Here is a 19944-nt window from a genome sequence, read left to right as displayed (position 1 = left end):
CGGCACCAAACAGGAGGCCCAGTCGCCAGGGGCTTCGTGCCACGCTCGGGGGACACAGCCCCAGGGAGAGGAACAGCAGAGGTCACTGGTGCTGTGCACGCACAAAGCGCAGCTCTCCCCAGTAAAGATCAGGGAGCTCTGCTCACGCACACGCACACACGCTATACACACACCTGAGCGCACCCCATGCACACTCCTACGTGTGCAAGGACTGGCTTGCTCGCAGGCGCTCCCCCATGCACACACACACCCGCTAGAGCAGCTCTCAGCACCACGGACCCCACACAGGCGGCAGGCTCCCTCCCTCCCCGCCGCACACACACACTCCTGCGGGGAGACCCCCCCATGCACCCACCCTGCGTCCCCTGCCACCCCACCCTCCCTGGCCAGCACAGCAAGGTTCACCTAGAGACTAGTGCACAAAAGCCTGCGGGGCAAGACTGCTGCGGACCCGCTCCCTTCCCCTCTCCTTGCCTGACCCTCAGAAAACTCATCCCAAAGCTCCTCCGACCCCAGCGTCACTTACCGTGAATATGTTGGAGCGCCGCTTGGACTGCTTGCGGATGGGGGTGGGTGTGTTGGAGGCAGCAATGGTCTCAATCCGCAGCTCCCGCTGGCTGATGCTAGGTGTGGAGGGCACAGAGGAGGAGTAGTCACTGAAGGCTCCCCCACCATTGGTGGCCTAGGGCAGAACGAGACAGGACAGTCAGACAGAGACGGGCACGACTGCGGAAACACCTTCCGCCTACGCAGCCTCGCGCACCGGGGGCAAGAAGTGCAGCACAGGACTGGGACAGGGGAGGTGTCCTACGCCACGCGCTGCCCCCGCTCAGCGAGGAAACCTGGGAAAGCTGCTTCCCTTCTTTCCGCTTTAGTTTTTCCACTGGTAAAATGTTAAAATTCCGAAATCAACAGTGAAGAGCAGCAAATGGACAGAGACCTGACTGCTGGCTGTCGGCCCAGGGAAGCCCTTCCAAAGGTCTGGAGCAAAGGCTCGGAGGCAGCAAAGAACCACGCAGCCTGAATAGCGGCAGCTGGCTCTCTTCTCAGAGGGGCATGGCTGGGGACACGTCAGCGTGCTCCCTCTCCAAAACACAGAACTGGTGCAGCAAGCCCTCGGACAGTCTGCTGGTGAGAACTCTCCTCTCCGCAGAGCTCGTCGGACATGAAGCGGCGAGACAGCCCAGAGCCTGCCTGGCTCCAAGTCCCACTCGGTCTCTTCCCTGTCTCACGATGACAGCTATGACACCAACAGGGATGCGCGTCCCTGTGACTCAAGCCCTTGCCTCTCCAGTGTCCTGGAGCACGGGGGGCACAAGCCAAGCTCACGCTCTATGTACAACACCACTGGTTTGAGGTTTACCCATGCAGACCCCAAGGGTGGCACACACCTCTTGTGACTGTGGACCACTGTGGCCTTGGCTGCAGTGGCCCGTGTCTGGGAACATGTGGGACAACAGGCTGTGTCTTCACTAACTCAACTTCACGCTTGACTTCGGGGAGAGGGGAAGATCTAACCGTGCAGCTTGTGCAACCATCTCAGTGACGCTTCTCTTCCAGACAAGTAGCTGCTCACTCCCATTCTGCTCACACAAGCTCTGCGGGCAACAACCTGGAAATGAGTTTACAAGAGGTCCCAAGGAGCAACACCGGCACAAAAGCATTTCAGAGCTGCAGCCCAGGACATCTTACTACAACGAGGCACGTGGCAGCCTGAGCTCTCTTTGGCAGTTCTGCTGATCCTTGAACAGCATTGCAAAAACACATTGAAGAAGCTGTCCCTAGAAGGCTAGGAGAGCTCTGGCACCCTTTGCAGGGAGCAGCCCGCCTCCTCCCAGTTCACATGCTCATGGAGCAGCAGCATCCGACAGCCCCAGGACTTCCTCCACTCCCACCTACTGCTTTAGAGCAGAACATGCAAGCACACGCAGGATGAGGATCTACCAGAGGTGCTCAGTGAGAAAACACCCACGTGCACATGCCGTGCCCGGCGGGATCTGAGCCTTATTCTAAGACAAACAGTCAAGAATGTCAGAAGCACGAAAGAGGTGGTGCAGGCAGAGCAGTAACCTCCACCCACACCCCAGTCTCCTAGAAAGGGTGCAACTTTCACTCAAGCTATGGACCGTCTCATCTCTGATGAGAGAGAGGGAAGAAGATGCACAAAAGAGAATTTCTTATGAGAGGAAAGAGCCATCCAAGAATCAGCCCAACTTCTGCCTCTCTGAGGCAGAGCAAGGGACTTCTGACTGAGGGCAGCTAGGTGTGCCGCAGGGAAATCCTGCTCCAGGACTCTGGGATGGACCTCCTTCACAGCCACCTTCGGGGAGCTGACAGCTGCTCCTGGGACACTACAGTGCCCCTGACTTGCCAGGGTGCCCCAGGCTCCAGAGCAGCTCCACAACAGCCTGCCTGCAGCACGGTGTCTGCTGCCGGAGGTCAGAGCAAAAACCCTTCCACAGCAGGGAGGCGAAGCCCATGGGGAGGCACGCTGCCCTGACAAAATGTCCTTGAAGGCCACCGCCCCGGGGGGGTCTGAAGACCCTAACCCCACGCTGGAGGCAGGGCAGCACCAAGCAACAGATCCTCTGCAGCCTGCCCAGCTCTCTGACTGCTCAGCAGGGAAAGGGAGCCTCGTGCCAAAAGGGACTCATCGGGTTGAGCTCCTACCTGCCGCCAGCCTGGAGGTGGAGGTGGCCGTGCGGCTGCCCCGTGGCTTTCGCGAAAGCCTTGCTGTGAGGTGGCCTCCCTGCAAGTATGGGACTCAGACTGTCCCAAGCCTGTCCAGAGACAGGAAAGCTTCTGGAGCCCTGAAATGCAGAACGAGTGGGAACCTGGTCTGCTTGTACAAGACACCAGGCGCTCCATCCAGAGAAGTGAACATCACCAGGAGCTCCTCTGCAGGCTGTCCAGCTGACAAACCCTGCGCTGCATAACGGAGTTCTGCTGCCACGTCCCAGGGGAGGGGGGACCACCAGGGACATGGAGAAGCAAAGCCATGTGCCACCTTGTCAGTGACGTGTGAACCTTTAACAGAGAGAGCTCCTGCAAACCACGGCTTCAACACTGCATGAAGAAGTATTCTGCAAACGCTGTGATGAAGGAACAGATGCAGAAAGCTAGGGCTACCAACTTGAAGAGAACTTGCTGAGACAGCTCAAGTTTGGGATCAGGTATAACAATGCATGTACAATCAGTATTTAATTGATGCATAATGTGCGAACCATGTCAAAAAAAGAAAAAAATTCAGAGTGCGAGGGAAGAGATAGCCGATGCTGCAACACAGAGAACCTGCTACCCAGGGGGGTGAGCCAGGCCAGGCTGCCAGGAGTCCAGAAGCCACTCGGAGGCACTCTCCTGGCTAAGCTCTGCATGTTTCAGTAGCCTGGTCAGCACATTTATAAAGCTACGACTGTGGGAAGGACTCAGTTCAGAAGAGGCTGTAGAGTTTCAGCTCCTGCCACAGCAGCTGGGACAAACCCTATGGGTGTTAGGCGATGGACGCTAAAGCTCCTAGGAAGAAATCTTGCTAAACTGTGGTTTATATTTTACATGCTCCCTGTAACCTTGTTTGTAAGTTTTGCCTGGCCCGAATAACTTTCCTTAGCACCTAAGTTTGCCTGGTGTTGGAGACGAGTCAAGGTTACTGTCTGTCTTGCGCGACACCAGCATTTGAGCGTGCTGGCGTCCCAGACACCCACACCTCAGGAAAGGTACTGGGGCTGCAATGTCTCGCACCACGCTACAAAGGCAAGTGTGAGGGCTGGTACCATCCCGTGAGTTTGGGGCAGAGCAGGAACTCCCCCAAAAGCAGACAGCAGCGCAGCCTCCAGCTACACGGGCAACGCTGAGCCACCGCACTGCTCACCTGAAGCAGACTGCTCTGAGACTTCAGCAGGGATCCAGGGACCCAGAACAAATTGCAAGGATGTGGGAGAACCCTGACAAGACGACAGGTCTGGGAAAATACCTTATTTTTGCTCCTGGCAGCTACTTTGTGGATCCACCTGAACGACCACCTGTGGTCGCTATCGAAATCTAAGAACACAGCGGAAGTGAAAACTTAGTAAAACACAAGGGACAAATCCTTCCCATTAGTATGTAAATGGTGAATATCGTGAACTTCAAAGAATATTGATAGTGCCATGGGGTGCCTGAGCAGGGAAGAACTCAGCTGAAGTTAGGATGTAGTAACTCTTGGTGTAAAAAGGCACGAGGTGGAACACGGAGTGAAATTTGGGAATGGCTCTGAACAGGAAAGTGCAAACAGCAGCCACTGACTCAGCATCTGCACAGGACCAGGGAGGAAGCGAGAGGAGCGTATAGACCATGAAATGGAGGGCATCATGAGCTGGGCGGGCTACGGGACGCAGGCTTCCACGAGGAAGTGCAAACGCCTGTTGCCTCAGCTGCCGAAACACACGCTGACTGAACTCTGCTGAAACGTGCTGCGACAGGCAGGGAAGCGCTTGCTACCGAGCACAGGTGAGCTGCAGTTTGTGCTTCATTTCACTTGCAAACTTTGATTTTCCACCTCTTTCATCTGCTCTCTCACTAAAGCCTCGGTAAACACACTTCCCGGTGTCACTGCAGAGCCCGCGCAGGACCGCAGACCGAGGCCGTCGGAGCGAAGCCGTGACGGCGGGTGGCCCCATGCCCAGCCAGGAGGGCAGCTGAGCAGGGCCGGGCACGCTTGGGCACCCCGGCAGCGGCCCCCATGGCCTGCGGGACTGCGCAGTTCCCCCCACCGGCCTGCAAGGCTCGGCGTGGGGTGCCTGTGTTACCTCCTGCCAGCTGCTGGGAACGAGTTCCCTGGCAGAAAGACAAACTTCCACCCCACAGCAAACAGGCAACAGGGACTCACCCCGCAGCCTGGGGGTCTCCTAAAGGCATCTCAGAGTCCCTGAAGGAAGGTGGAGAAGGGGGTAGCAACCGTAAGGAAATCAGGTGGAATAACTCTGCAAGTACTGCAAGCATCCACTGGCCCGAGCAACGCCCACCCACACCCTGCAGGCAAGGGACAGGCAGCTGCCAGAAGGGAGCAGGGTGGAAGTCAAGGCCAAGCCGAGGAACGGGGCTCCCAAACCCATCTAACCTGCTCACCCAGTGACGGGTGCGGGCAGGACGCAGCGGAGGAGAGCAGGCAAGCAAGAGCTTTCCTTGGGGCTGCAGGGTCCCGGGGGATCCGGGGTGTCCATTCAAACGGGTGCAGATCCGCATCCCATGAGCCGCTGGGAAGGCCCCAGGGACAGACCCGGTGTCCCCAAGGGAGCGTGCGGGACTCCTGGGACTGGCCCTGGCTCCTGCTGCGCCAGCGGACCAGGGAGATGCTGACCACGGTCCTCAGGGGCACAGACCTGAGTGTGCACGTCTGGCATGTCCAGCACACTCGTGAGTGCTGGTGGAAAACGGAGCACAGCTGACCTGCTACGACAGCTCCCTTCCTCTCCACCTCGATGGAAGCAGTGTCCTCTGAGGCACCAGCCTCCGCTGCAGAGTAAAAGCAAAAAAACCCCAAACTCCCAAAGACAAATTAAAACAGGGCCTTTGGCTGGTTTAAGAACTGTTTCACGAAGAGGATCATCTACTGTGCAAGGACATCAAAACACCTCGCACAGCACCGCTGTCCCAGAGCCCTGCCAATTTGGGAACCTGGTGCAAGTTTGGAAACTGGCCACTACCTCAGAGCAGCAGAAGAAAGTCCTCCGGACAGATGGGTGACAATCACCAGGGTCCTCTGGGGTCTCTCCTCTCCCACTAATTGCAATGGACTGGACAGTGTCAGAAGACCAGACAAGCGGTGCCATTTCCAAAAACGTTGCTTTCGCTCAACTAGTAACCTCAAACTACTTCCAGAAAAGATGTTCCCAAGACTAGGATGAGAGGCAGGGCTGGCCCCCAGCTCCTGCCTGCCATAAGTAACCCTTTCCAGGGACCACTTGCTCCCATGCCCAGAAGACAAGTGCCGCCTTCACTGGCAGCTCCAGAAGACAGAGCTGTCCCTGCCCGCACCGGCCAGGAGGCCAGGCACCGAGCAGAACATCCTTCTCATCTCAGAGGCACCACCATCTCTCCGGGCACAAAGCTACAAAGGGAAGCGGACCTCAGCCATAGCTACTGGCGGAAGGGAAGAGGGGCGATCCGGGGGAAGGGAACGCTGTTGCTAACAGCCCTCAGAAAGACAGCCTGCTAAGGGGAACGAAATGCTGCCCGAGATGCCGTAACTGCCTGGAAATAACAGAGCAAGTGCCAGTCCTGCTGTTCCCGCAAGCGTTCCGAGAAGAAAAAGAGATCCTTCTGTCCCAGCGTGTGCCTTGCCTGCATACACCAATACCTAGCTGCGGTACAAGGCAAACAAAAGCTCCTAATTGTATTCTTTGTCTGGCTTCTTTCCATCTCATCTCCACGTTAAATCCCACATTCCCAAACCCTTCCTTCCTTGAGATCCTTTTCCCTCTGCCAGTTCCTGCTCTCTTACTTGCAAAGGTAAGTAAGAAACCTTGGCGAGAGCCCATACCCTCAGGTAGAGAAAGACAGAACACAGCACTGCTCTGCAAAGACCTTGTCACTCTCTCAGTTGTCCTTCCTGACAGTGTACAGTCTGTCCATCTCCTCCCAGAGCTGCCCACCGCGTATCTCAGTGCCAGGAGCAGAGGACACCTCCCAGGAGCGAGGCCACCAGCCCCCAGCCCCACAAGAGGCTCCGGCACTTCTGCAGCCTGGACCTGGAGAGCGGTGCCCAGCCGGACTCCAGAGCCATCTGCACCCAGCTCCCTCCTGTGTCAGGGACAGCTGGAGCTGGACACCGCACCCTTTGGCGCATCACCACCATCACAGTGCACTCCTCCGCAGCGATTCTGGGCTCTTTCGCATCCCTGCTGCAGTAACTGCCTGGGCACTGTGCTCACTATTGGACATGTGTGCCCCGGCACGGGCGGCAAGCCCGTGTGCACCAGAGTGCGTGGGCTGCTCTGCCCTGGTCCGTGCAAGAACCAGCAGCAACCAGTCAACTCGTGTTTCTCAAAGCCAGCTGGATTTTCCCTGAGGACAGCGGGAAGCAGTTCCAGAACCTCATTCCCGAGCCCAAGTGAGAACGGGGAAATACTTCACAGCTTTTTATGGTCACTCGCCAGTTCCACTACTTCATACTCTATTTTTAGGAGAAGTGCTTTTTGTAATGGAAGAGAGATGTGTAAACACCACAGCAAAGATTCCTGCAGCACGTCTCTGGGAACCAAAAGGGTTTGTGGTTGAGCCACAGAAGACCCAGGGAACAGAAATTAACTTTGCTCCTCACTGTGGTGTCCAGGTTTGCCAACTGCAGGAGGGACACAGCGTTAGCCAGGCGCAGAGCACGTACAGGGGAGGGAGGGCAGAGGGAGGAAGCTCCAGAAGGACACGGCCTCTATCATTATTGCTGACACTGCTACGACCCAGGCAATCAATAAATACTTCTTGCTTAGAAAGGTCTCACGTTTAGCTGCAATTTCTGCTAGCTGCATGCCGCATTACTTCCCGTTAGCAGCTCCGCCTTCCCACCAGAACTACCTAGGTCCCTCCGGCACGGCCCCAGGAGCACAGCGAAGCGGTAAAGTCCTGCCTCAGAGCCAAGGAGCCAGCATTCACCTCTACACAGACGTCGTCTGCAAACCGGGCTGAAAGGTACTCTGCGGGAAGGGAAGGGAAGGGAAGGGAAGGGAAGGGAAGGGAAGGGAAGGGAAGGGAAGGGAAGGGAAGGGAAGGGAAGGGAAGGGAAGGGAAGGGAAGGCGCGGGAAGGGAAGGGAAGGGAAGGGAAGGGAAGGGAAGGGAAGGGAAGGGAAGGGAAGGGAAGGGAAAGTTGGGCGGTTTCTGAGCAAAAACCTCTAACAAAGCTTGTGACACACGGTTAGAAACCTCTTCTGATGCCCAAACTTGGCTTCCCCATGGCCAGTCTCAAATCTGCTCCTTTTGCTCTAGCACCTTCTTTTCTTAAGAAGCTCTTGCCTTTCACAGCTGTGCATTTTAGAGGCCAGGTTTGGTCCATTTCAGCCTTCACTTTCCTCAGCTAAGCCAGCCAAGTGCTTATGTTCCTCCTGCGTTAGGGTCTCTTTTCCCTCCCAGCTGCTTTTTGCTGTTCCTACACCAGTTTCAATGCGTACTTACATGAGCGACTGGAATCAGACTGGGGGGTCCAGTATCCCCGCACCCCTCACACAGGGAACACATTTTTAGGTTCACTACAAACTTGTTGCCCAGCACAGCAAGTGCCATTGGTACGTATTTGTCAGGACCCTTTTCTCACACCTTGGACACTGAAGAAAATATTAAAGAAGTGTTCAGCTCCTCCCTGAGGAGCGCTGCCCTTGGCCATCCTCCACCCCGCTCCCCCTTTCAGCACAGACCGCCTCTCCTTCCCAGCCAGTCTCTGACTGTTCATGACTTGTCTGCTAATAAAATCCTCAAGTTACCAGATACACTCAAATCTCCATTTTTGCTGGACTTTGCTCTCCACCTTGGATGCCTCCTATTAAACTTCTCAAAAAGCACCCATGCCCAGACACACTGCCAGGCGTGCTATGGCTGTGGACGTTCTGCAAGCTCACTCTGCGGTATCCCGAGCTGGCTGACACATGCACGCTCTGAGCAGAAAGCTACGCGGCTGCACCAGGCAGCTCTGGCTGTCAGCAGGGCTTAGCCTATTCGCTTGCACACGGAGACTTCATCTGAGCTTGCTGGTGTCCTGGTGACCCGGAGCACGAGGAAGCTGGCACAGGTCTCTGCAAAAACCTGTACGCACCTGCTCGCAGTCCAGCTTTAGAAGCCATCGAGTCAGGCATAAACTTCACGTGGGTACTTAACAATTCCTTACGTAAGGGTCCAAGCAGTGGCTGCAGACACTACCCGGGTTTGTACAGGAACAATCTCCCGTGTGGTGGTGTACCAGAAGTCCTCCCAGGGCTTGAGAGGCTCAGGTACACCCCAAGGTTCACAGCCAGTCCCCTTATGAAAAAAAGTGTCATGATGATGGAATTTGTTTTGCTAACCTTGCTTTGCATTTTCTTCAGCTTTACGTGCTCCTCTGAGTCCTTAGCTACTCTTTCCTCTCAAACCGTTTCAAGCGCTGCTCACTGCTGAGGCAGCCGAGGGGCTCAGAGCTGCTCCGGTACGCCGTACCCCATCTTCCATAAACCCAGCTGCTACGCTTGCTGTTCCTCAGTCTGACAGCAGCGTGCCAGACAGACAGATTTCCTGAAGCCCTTGCTACAGATCCTGTGATTTCACATGCCAGTCGCTTCAGCGCTGCAATTTGTTGGCTTGACTGCCCCTGAGGAGCAGCAGAGCCCAGTATCTCACGTTCCTCGTCAGAGAGCCGGCTCAGCATTTACGTGGGTGCTGGAAACTGCAGCAAAGCCCTAATGCAATTAGGTGGCTGCCCAGAAGGATCTCCTTCACCAGCCTTTGGTTTCTGACTTGCCCCTTCTGCTCCTCCAGAGTGACAGAACAGACACCTCTGGCTTCACCATCCTCCCGGCACGGAGACCGTGGCAGTCCCTGGGCCAGAAGAACGGCACAGAGCCCCTCCTCCGGCAGCGGGGAGCAGAACCTCCTTCTCCTCTGTGCTGCTCCTTTGGTTCACCACTAACTCGCCCCTCCCCAAAGACCCCCCTACGCAGCCCACCTGCACATGCATGGAAGACCATCAGCTGCCTGCTCCAGGGGGAGCGGGACCGAGGGCAGCTGTGCCCACCCAGGCTGCCCCTTTCCCAGACCTTCTGCTCCGCCTTCCCGGCACGCTGCTCGCGGCTCTGCAGCCAGGGGTGGGAGAAGCACGCCGCAATCTTTGGGGGCCATGAGCCAGACCCAGTGGTTTAGACATGAAGCTTGACCTCAGGGCAAGCACCACGCTGTTCTGGGCTACGGACAGAAGCCTCAGGGCAACAACCACTCTGTTCTTTCCAAAAGCTGCTCCAGGGCTGTGGTGTGAGCCAGGCTAGGCTAAACATGCTGCGTATTGAGTGAACTGAGGGGGTGTGGAGAAGCACGGGGGGTCCCTGACTTTCCCCGTTCCTGTTTCCCACCTGGTTGATGTGAACAGAAGGAATGGAGGCCGCAGAGACAGACGAATGGCTGGGTGAGTTGGGCAGGGACTTGCAGGGGCCGATGGAAAGCTGCTGTTTCTTCCGTAGAGCCACCACCTTCTGAGCCACTGGAAAGGGAGAAAGGGACAGGGTCAGAGTCCAGAAAGCAACTCTCTCCACTCGCGGGTTTCTGGAGGCTTTCAGTGAGACCAAACCCTTTGTCTGACTGATGCCAACATCTGGAGCTCGAACTGCACCACCCTGTATTAACAGGGAGGACTTCTGCGGAACACCCAGCCTCGCAATCCCCATTGCCTGCCGCTGCCACGCAAGCAAGGGACAGCGTTTGCCCAGGGCTGTTCCAGCAGGCAGCAGGGCTGAGTCCCCCGACGGCCACCCGCTCTCTTGGGTCTCACACAGAGCAGTGACTTCATGTGGGCACCAAGGAGCCACCCAGAGCCCTGGGCTGCTGCAGAAGAATCCACGGGCAGCCAGAGTCACTTCTTGGTCATGCCCTCACAGCAGCTACAGGAGCCAGTTACCGAAGTGAATAGCCTGGGCAGTGCCACCTCCATCAGCCTGGGCCCTTGTGATCCTCACGGTCTCCAGGTGTTTGAAAAACTAACGTGAGGAACAACTCTCCCAGTTCCTGTGACCTCACTGCCCGATGCCAACAGCCCAAAATAGCACTTCAACCTTCCCAGTCTCCTACCTTTTCCGGAAATAAACATCTTGACCAAAGAGCACGACAGCAAACAAGCTGGGCTGCTGGGGAATTCAGGAGAACACATCGCCGTTCCTCATTTCCTCTCACACACCGGCTGGGTACCCCACCACCACAGAAGGAGGAACCTTTCAGATGAACACGACTGGGGGCATTGGGAACATCGCACGTCCAACCCAGCATGCCTCATATCGTGCACCCGTACAATAAGGAGCTGCCACATTCCCTTTCCAGAAAGACAGATGATGTTGCACCACACACGTGATGTGACTGAACCCATTTGGAAAAGTCAGATGCCAACAGCAACGGCAAAACCCTGCCACCCCACAGCTGCAGTGCCGTGTCCCATACAGAGACAGGTGGAGGCCTATTGGGCCACCACCGCTACCTGCTCGTCTGGCAAAGCGGGGAGCCTGCCCTGACTCCCAAGGTAAATAATAGCCCCATAAACAGCAGGAACCCTCCTACGCCCACCAAGCAGACCATATTAACCTGCTGACTTTTCCTGCTCTCCTCCCCTCCATCCTCTCCTCTGGCCAGCTTCATCCACCGTTCACTGCGTAAACCATCCCTCCTTCAAACACTGGCCAGGCACATTGCGAGCTCGGACACCCCAGGGGCCAGCAAAGATTCGGAAAAACTCCTCAGCAATCGCTGTCCTGGGCAAAGAGCCTGGCAGAGGCTCTGCCCTGTCACTCACCCTGTCCCATTAGTGGTAACAAAGGAATTAATCATGAGGCCAGCAAGACCACACTGGCGGTGATAAAATCTCACCAACCCTTAACTGAGGCATCTCGAGGCAGCCTCCGCGTTTCTGCTTGCCAGGCAGAGGTTCTTCCACTTCTTGAACATCACCCAGACTTTTTCAAGGATAACTTCTGTCATCCCTTAAGTCAGTCTCTGGGATCATTTGCTTATCACGATTTCTTTAGTGGCTACACACAGCTCTGTGACGTACAACCGATGAGCCCTGCCCTGTCCACAGAACCTCTGTCCAGATACACCACTTAGCATTTGTTTGCCAAATGTCACATGTGGCGCTGCTGTATTAGCACTTGAGCATCACACAGTACTTCAAAGCGTACCACAGCACCCTGTCCTAGACGTTCTGGAGAATCCCAGCTCCCTGCTGGGAACAGTCAGCTCTGGGAGGAGTACCTGGACAGAGAGGAGGTGCACGTGAAGGTCCCCAGTGACACACCAAGGGCCCTACAGAAAACACCTCACGGTGGGGTGGCACCTTACGGAGTCGCGGGGCCTTGCACGCATCCCTGCGCACAAACTCTTGGCCTCTCCGTCGAAATGCTCCTGCCCAGCCCTTCCTCAGAAGCATCACTCGCTACCCCGGAAGACACGGCAATGCTGTCCATCACCCCGACGGCCAGGAACAAAGCAGCTCACACCCGGGCAGGAGGATGGACACCCGCTGCCCAGCTGTCCCACTCAGGATGCAGAAACCCAACCACCCCCTAGGCAGGAGAGCCAGAGCCACCCTTGACTTTCAAGCCAAAGTCCAAGTCTGCAGCCCTACGGCTGGGAGGAACGATGGAGAGCAGCAGTGCCGCAGCACGTCAGCAGCAGGCTCTGGCGGGCCGTGACACAAGGCTGCCTTGCACCACTGGCAGTTGTCTCCGTTGCCCAGGGCCAGCGGGAGGAGAGGAGCGCTCACGCCGGGCTTGCTGCAGAGCTGAAGCTAGAGAAACCACCCACAGCACTGAGCAGCACGGCTGCTGTCCCTCCTGTGCCCTTCCAGATGGGGCTTGGGTCATTCTTCCTCTTCGGGAACAACATCGAGATAATCGCTGCCGAGGGGCTCTCAACGATTTGCTCTTTAACCGTTGCCTGGTATAGAAATATTCTTCGAACGAAGCCCAGGAGCTGAGGCATCCCCACACCGATGGCTTCTTGTTATTGTCCAGGCATCCTCTAAACTCCAGGAAACCTCTGCTTACAGGAGCTCTGTGAAGGCAATTTTGAGAAGAAACCCTTTAACCGTACCTCTCCAGAGCCAAGAAGTCAGAAGGCACGTGCCGTACCCGTCTCCCGCCTCACCAGGAGCTCTGCTGCGAGCGAGGGGACCACACCGACCCACGCCTCAGGGTGGGCTCACCCTTGGCGAAGTGCTGAAACGGCAGTTGGTGTCTGCCGGGCACTGGACGCTGCAGCACACAGCCCGGCCTCTGTCACTCTTCCTGCTTCTGCCAGGGCCATCTCCTCGCAGTATTTGAAGCCACAGGCAGAGCCTGTCCCATCTTTTCACAGAAGCAGTAACTGTGACAACATCTGGTGCTGGAAGCAACTTGGAAAGGATGAGAGAAGTGCAGTTCCCACACAGCGAACAGCGTTTCCAGGGGACTTTTGCCAGGCCACATGTGAGACACCAGCAAGGAGACAGTTACCCCTTCTCGGCTGCCACGCACCCTTTTCACAGTGACCTTCAGAAGCCTGACTGCCCAGACAAAACCTCCACCACTCCCAAAGATCCAACACAATTACAGTGGCACACACCGTAACGTTTGTGGTCCAGGTCCCCGCACAACACAACCACAAACTTAGCTTCAGACCAAAACCACAGGAACTGCTCTAGGCATGGAGGAAGGGTCTCTGCTGCACCTGCCGGAGCTGGAAGGAGGGCACCACAATAGCTGGAGCCAGCCAGTTCTTGGAGAACCTCTGAACAGTCGGTGAATGTGAAGATCTGAGGTTCTCCTTCTCAGAGCTTCCTGCACGCTCAGCAGCACCACGTGGAGCATTTGCAGAGCCAGGAGCTTGGGAAGGAAGAGTGCTAGCCTCAGCCTTCAACTGAATACCAAGAGGTAGGATGGTCACTCCCTCACGCCAGACCAGCACATTTGGACATTAACTTGCTGTCCAAAAAGGTCAGTGATTGCTTGGTAGACGAGACAGTGGCATAGTGGGACCAGAGGTGCAGCATACACTCTGCACAGCATGGACAAGCAAGCAAACCTTGGCAATGGAAACAAGGACCACAGCTTAGTGAAGTCTTCACGTTTCTGCTGTGGAAAACCAACACCTTCCCCTGCCTGCGTGGGGCAGGTCTACCAAGGTCTGGGCTGAGCAACTTGTGTTGGAGAAACCATGTAAAGATGAGATCTGGCTGGTAACTGGATCACCACACAGGGAGCAAGCTCCTCACACAATCCACGACTGCCAGCGCTCCACCAGATTCCAAACCAGATGCATCAGGACCCACCGGTGCTCATTGGGAAAAACCGCCTACCCGCTCTGAAAACACCTCGTCCGTTCAAGTCAGCTTCATCCGAAACCAGACCCTGGAAGTCCCGGAACAGTTCTCAGATACCAGTGATGTCTGGGGCTGACGTGTTGGGCTCAGCTCTCCTCACCTCCTCACCAGCACCTCCTGCCCCGTTCTTTCCCTCCCAGAGCCGTGCTCACGAGCATCTGTGTCAGTACCTGGGATTTACTCCAGATCTCCTATGAGATGGCGGGTCCCTCTGCTCCATTTGCAACTCCCAACTATCACACTGCTTTCTCCAGAGCTCCGAGCAGCACGCTCGGCAAGGGCACCGATACTGGCAAAACCGCAGGCGTGCGGCACCGCGCGGCAGGCAGAGGCAGCCTGCTGCAGGAAATACGGCACTGCGCAGGGAACCGCAGCAACGCAGACGGCTCTTGCATACGCAGCCTCAAAGGCCAGAAGGATCTCTCAGTTTTCCAGGCTGACCTTTGTCTACTGCCAGCCATTAAACTTCACCCAGCGTACACCGCACCCGTCATCTGGGGATGCAGCGAGTTTCTTCCACAAAGGGACTTGGTCTGGATTTGGAGAAAGTACAAGAGATGCAGAATACAGCGCTTCCCTATGCTTTTTTCCCCAACAACGAATAAAAAGAGGGCTATTAATGAAAAAAGTAAGGATTCTTTAAAATTTGAATTTGACTGGCTTTGGCTTCTAGCATGAACTCTCTGCTAGCCTGCAGAGTCTTAGTATCTGTGGTTTTCTCCCCATGTAGCTAGGTACATAGATGCTCCTATATTGTAATCAAGTCACCTCTCAATCTTGTGATTTAGTGAATGGATAAGCTCTTCCAGTGTCTCTCCATCAGGTATTTTTTCCAGCCTTTGACTGATTTTTGTAGGTTTTTTTTTTTAATCTTCTCAGTTTCCCTGTGTTCTTTTGAAGTGCTGACACCTGAGTTTGACAGCACTCCAGCAACGGTCCTCCTGCTGCCCTGTATGAATCCGTGCCGACTCCCACTCGGTGCTCCCCTGCTTGCTCACCCAGGGACAGGGCGGCCCACGCTCCTTGCTCCGTACAGCACCAGCACTTGCCCAGGCTGACAGCGGTTTTGTTTGAATAGTCTCTGATTACCACACTCCTTGGGGCTCCTGGCTTTCCTCAGCCTCAGTGCTCCTCACGTGGACGAACGCGCTCCCTTGCCTCCTTCCTGACCACGCGTACAGGCCGTGAATGGACCCAGGCAGAAGGTGAAGCACAGCACTTTGCAGGCACTCGCTTCCGAGTCTCCAAGCAGCGGCTCAAGGTCTCCCACCAAGCTTGCTAAGCAGCGCTGGTGCTAGAAGCTCAGTCCCGGTCTCACAGGAGAGCTTTCATTTCACACATCGCACTGCTTTAAGTTGTGTTGTCTATGCTCCCAGGGTCAACAAAGAGAAAAAGTAACTCCCGAGCACAATTCATTGCATCTTGAGATAAAAAAGCATGAGAAGCAGCCTAACAAACAGCAGCACCTACTCCTGCAGTGCCTCCCCCAGCCCCTTCCAAACCCACCGGCTGCTATTCCTCACCGTACTGTCCTTCAGTGAAGGGACACAGCAGAACCAATTCAAAGGAACAAGCTGAAGAAATTTGGTGGCACAGGGTGCCAAAGCTTTCCAGAAGCCAGGATCAGCTGTGCACACAGCCCACATGCTGTTGCTCTCTCCAGATCTGCTCTGCAAACCACCGAGTCGGTTTAGCAGATTCTCTCCTTCCAGGTCTGCTGCAGTATTCACTATCCTCAACTATTCCCAGCTGTTTCTTCCCACCATTCCTCACGAGGAGGAGGAAGGAGGGGAGAATTGCAAGCAACCTGCCCAACAGGGTGGCCCCAGTTTTCCCGAGAGTACCAAACCCACGCAGAGGCTGCTGGATGCTGAGGGGTTCCCTGCCAGGGCCAGGTGGGACAGTTTGGAAGGTCGCTCTCTGTGCCAGCTTCTCAGACCGCCTCAGAGGTGGACCAGCAGCAGGGGAGGGGAACATCCCTACATGCTTCTGCGTAAGAAAAGCAGCACTGTGACTGAGATCCTCAGCCCCGCAACAGGAGACTACTGGAAGGTCACAGACTTAGGCAGGGGAAGGAGGATCACCAGCTCCAGCTCAGATGGAGGCACTGAACCCGAGGACAGGCTCGGTCCTGTGTCTTGCCCTCAGCCCACCTTGCTGCGTTGCGGTTTTTGCCTTCAGGCAGCCCTGCTGCGCTACAATTTCCAAGCTTTCTTCCATGCGCCTGTTCCTCCTGCAAACACTGACAGCACGGCTCTCCTCCTTTCCAAAAGCAACTCTGTCCAGTCTGGCCGCTCAGCTCTGCGCAGACCCTTCCTCACGCATTGAGCAGATCCCCAGCTGCACTCCAGAAGACATGGTAGAGAAGGGGCACAGGGGAATATGCAGTCCCAGGGCAGGGTCCCGCTTTATTTAAGCGGACTGCAAACTCCCAGGACATGGTCTAGGTCACCTCTTCCACCTGTAGCATCCCTCCAAGCGCCTCTCCAAGTCTAAACAGAAATGCTCTTCCACACACTATTCCCATGAGGAACAGCTGCCCCATCTGGCCATTCAGTTGCTGCCCCCCTACCTCTAACACCCAAAGGTTCTGCCGTGCTTCCCCCTCTCCTCCACAAAACGCAATCAAAACTCTCTGCAGCCTCACAAGTCCTCCGCAGGCTCATATAGACTGCTGTGCTGCACAGGCTCACCATGGGGATGCAACCGTCCCCTGCAGCCTCTCTGCGCTCTGGAACAAGTGGCTACCCAGAGGACAGCCCCTGCAAGACAGGCAGGAGAAAGGAGCTGCCCAGCCCTGCTCTGCGGTCCCTCGTGCACATCCACGTGCAGTTCACCTACGTGCCACACACGCAGGAACCCTTCCACACACGCAGGAACCCTTCCACACACGCACAGCCACGTCCTACTCCTTGGACCCGGTCTGCCCGCGTAAGGCAACGGCACTGCACATGAACGTGTGCCGAACTCCCCTGGCCTCACGCCAGCACGCCGTTCTAACCGAGAGCCGGCAGTCTAGGTAGTGCAAGCCCCCCCGCTGGGACAGCACTGCTGCCCTGCCTCGCCCAGACACCCTCCACCGGCTGCAGTTACCATCCTGGAAGACTCTCTCCACGTTCAGTCCGTAGGTGGCACAGGTCTCGTAGTATGTGCAGCGCTTCAAATCATTGGAAAGCTTCCGCGCCCGAGAATCGTCAATGACCCGGGGGTTCGTGGCGCTGATGGCATCTGGAAACCAAAGGGAGAGGAGGTTGAAAAGCAAGCGCCTGTGTCCCATCTATCCATAGGTCCCAGGGCACACCGCTCCACACACCGCGACACCCATGGTACACCCCCCTCTCCTATAAATGCCTTAGATAACAAAGTCCCCCGGTTGTAGAAAAATTGATTTGTTAAATGAACTGTTTTTAAATGAACCTTATTCAACTCTCCTAACCATCCAGCCACTGACGTTTCTGAAGACAGAGGACAGAAACCAGTGGGAGGTGTGGCTGGCAAGGCAAGGCAAGGCAGCCTGGATGTTAGGAACGGGACGCACGACCAAGAATTCGCACAAGCATGTCATGACCAGGGCAGCTATTGAAGACCACAGGACACTCGGTGACAGCAGACGGAGCGCTGGGGGCAAAGGTGTTAACAGCCCGACCCTGGGAACAACTACGGCCCCATCGGCATGAGGATGCACGGCGTTCACGTGCGTTAGAGACGACTAACGTTGCCATCTGTCAGTGTGTCACTGGTCATGGCTGCTGTAACGAGCGAGTGCACTCATCTGCAAGTCCACCTCAGCTGCAGAGTAAAATGGATTTGCCAGTCCCAATCATTTTAGGTCTCACAGCCATACCCTACAGATTAAAGAATCGAAAGGGAGAAATCATCCTCATTAATTGGGAAAGATGGCTCTGCTATGATGCACTCACTGTTGAGGCCTTGGTAGACAATACTAAAAAACAGGCTTAATTTGTATCCCAGATGGCTGCTAAGTGCTCACATGTTTTGGAAAAAACTACCTTTGCAAGAGGAATCCCATTCCTGGAGACACGTCAGGGACAAGCAGGGGCTGTAAACGAACCCTCTCAGGAGGCGTCAAAGGGGTGCTGGGACTCGCACTGCAAAGAAGTCCTCCTCCGACTCTCCGGTGGGTGCTTAGTGTGACCTTACCAAGGCTCTGACCTCACCTGGCTCTAAGCCTGGGACAGCAACGATCCCTGACCCCTCTGCCAGATCACTCCTCCTGAGCCTCCACAGCACGTGCCTGCAAGCCCAGCCCAGTCCTGAACCAAGATCACTCAGTCCTAAAATTAATTCCACAATCTTTAAATATCCAAAGTTCAACAACTTTGTTCTACTCTTAACCTATGGTCCAGAGCAGAAAGCCCTGCGACTCCCCTCGTGCTCTCCCTGCCTGTCTTCCCAGCCTCGGGGTTTCTTCTTCACCAGGACCAGGTCGCACTGCTCAGGAACTGGGTCCGGCCAAGACCTTTTTTCCTCACATCCTCCGTCCCCTGCTCCTGCTCCCTGCCGTCACCCTTACATCCAGACAACTTCTGGCTCTGCTTTACCGTCTACAGGCAGGAAGGACACTCGGTTTGGAAATGCGGAGCAGACACCTGCAGCAATGCCCCCGTTACTGCCCCCCCGCCTCCGCAGCACGGCTTTCAGAGGCCAGGCTGCCTCCGACACGCGCTGTGCAAGGCACGAATCCTGCTCGAGGGCCGCCCTCTCTCCTGACAGCCCCTCTCCATCAGCAGCTCCTTGCCCAGGCACGTCCGGGGTGCCCAGCTGGGGCTCCGGGCACCGCGTCTCCTGTCTCTGCTGCCCGCACCCGCCGGCAGCCTCAGCGGCAGTTTGGCGAGAGCTCCCTGTGGCCCCCCCCCGGTCCCAGCTGGCTCCAGCCCCCAGCCCTGCGGAGGAGTGGAGGGGGAGGGCAGTTCTGGGTTACTGCTGCTCTTCCCCACATCCACGTGCGCTGGCAGCACCTCGGGGGGGACGGCGCTCCAGAGGTCAGGCCTCTTCTCGGGGTGCTGAAAGCAAATTGCCGTCCCCCCAAAACGTTCCCGGCTGCAGCTCGCCCCCAGAGCATGAAGGGCAACGGGCCAGCAGAAAACCCTCCTGCACCCAGGCCCTGCCTCCTGCCCGCACCCAGCTGCTGCAGGCAGAACCGAGGAAGGCAGGCAACGCCAGCAGGCTTGGGCAGTTCAAAGAGGAAAGCGGCTCCACGAAGTACGGCAGCTCTCTGCAGGAAAGCTGACATGGTCTGAGAAGGAATTACTCAGCTCCTCCGGGGCCCGATGCCAGGGGCCTTGGCATCACTCAGTCCCACGTACTGCTTACAGACTGGGATGCCCTGATGCACTCGCAGGGCGAGCACCCCACGCTCTCTGGTCAGTGTGGACATGTCACCAGTGCTCCTGACCGAGGCAGGGAGGATGCGGGGAGGAAGCCCGGCCGCCCCGCTCTCACCCTGCGTGCCCACCAGCACCATCGGCACCTCCGCTGTGTTCCGGTAGCTGCAGAGCCGCAGGTAGTAGTTGTAGACTGTCTGGAAGCTGATCTCGTCCTCCAGGCTGAAGACAAACACCACAGCATCCACCCAGGCAGCAAACTGAGGGAGACAGGCCAGCGGTTACAGCCCAGACAAACGTCCTGGAGCCCCGTGCCCTGGGCCGCGGGAAGGACAGCCACACGGCCGGTGCGTGGGGCGCTGCGGCCGGGCTCAGCCCAGCGCACGCCCCGGGCCCTGCGGCACGAGCCCCCCGGCCCCGCGGGGAGGCCCTGGGGTCGACGGCCACCAGAGGGGTGTCCCCTCCTCAGCCTCACAGTCCTCACGACCTCTCAGGACTGGGCTCCCAGGAGGCAGCCGGGTAGGTCCCTCCCCAGGAGCCCTCCAATCCCT

The 19944-nt window shown here is 56.5% G+C and overlaps 1 protein-coding gene across 4 annotated transcripts in view; it reads right to left on the bottom strand.

The window, feature by feature from the left end:
• The window catches only part of AGAP3 (ArfGAP with GTPase domain, ankyrin repeat and PH domain 3), a 147603-nt gene that overhangs the window by 66253 nt on the left and 61406 nt on the right, over positions 1 to 19944 (bottom strand). For all 4 annotated transcript variants that reach the window (XM_054814666.1, XM_054814668.1, XM_054814667.1 and 1 more), the window contains exons 5-8: positions 19512 to 19653; positions 17142 to 17276; positions 10060 to 10187; positions 527 to 682 (exon numbers count right to left, since the gene is read on the bottom strand). In XM_054814666.1, coding sequence (XP_054670641.1) covers positions 527 to 682; positions 10060 to 10187; positions 17142 to 17276; positions 19512 to 19653 — 561 coding nt within the window. The remainder of the gene's footprint in view (positions 1 to 526; positions 683 to 10059; positions 10188 to 17141; positions 17277 to 19511; positions 19654 to 19944) is intronic.

Source organism: Grus americana, chromosome 2 (genome assembly GCF_028858705.1).
Source record: "Grus americana isolate bGruAme1 chromosome 2, bGruAme1.mat, whole genome shotgun sequence".
Lineage (NCBI taxonomy): Eukaryota > Metazoa > Chordata > Aves > Gruiformes > Gruidae > Grus > Grus americana.
Note: the sequence above shows the minus strand (reverse complement) of the source record. Positions and strands in the feature narration are given on the sequence as shown.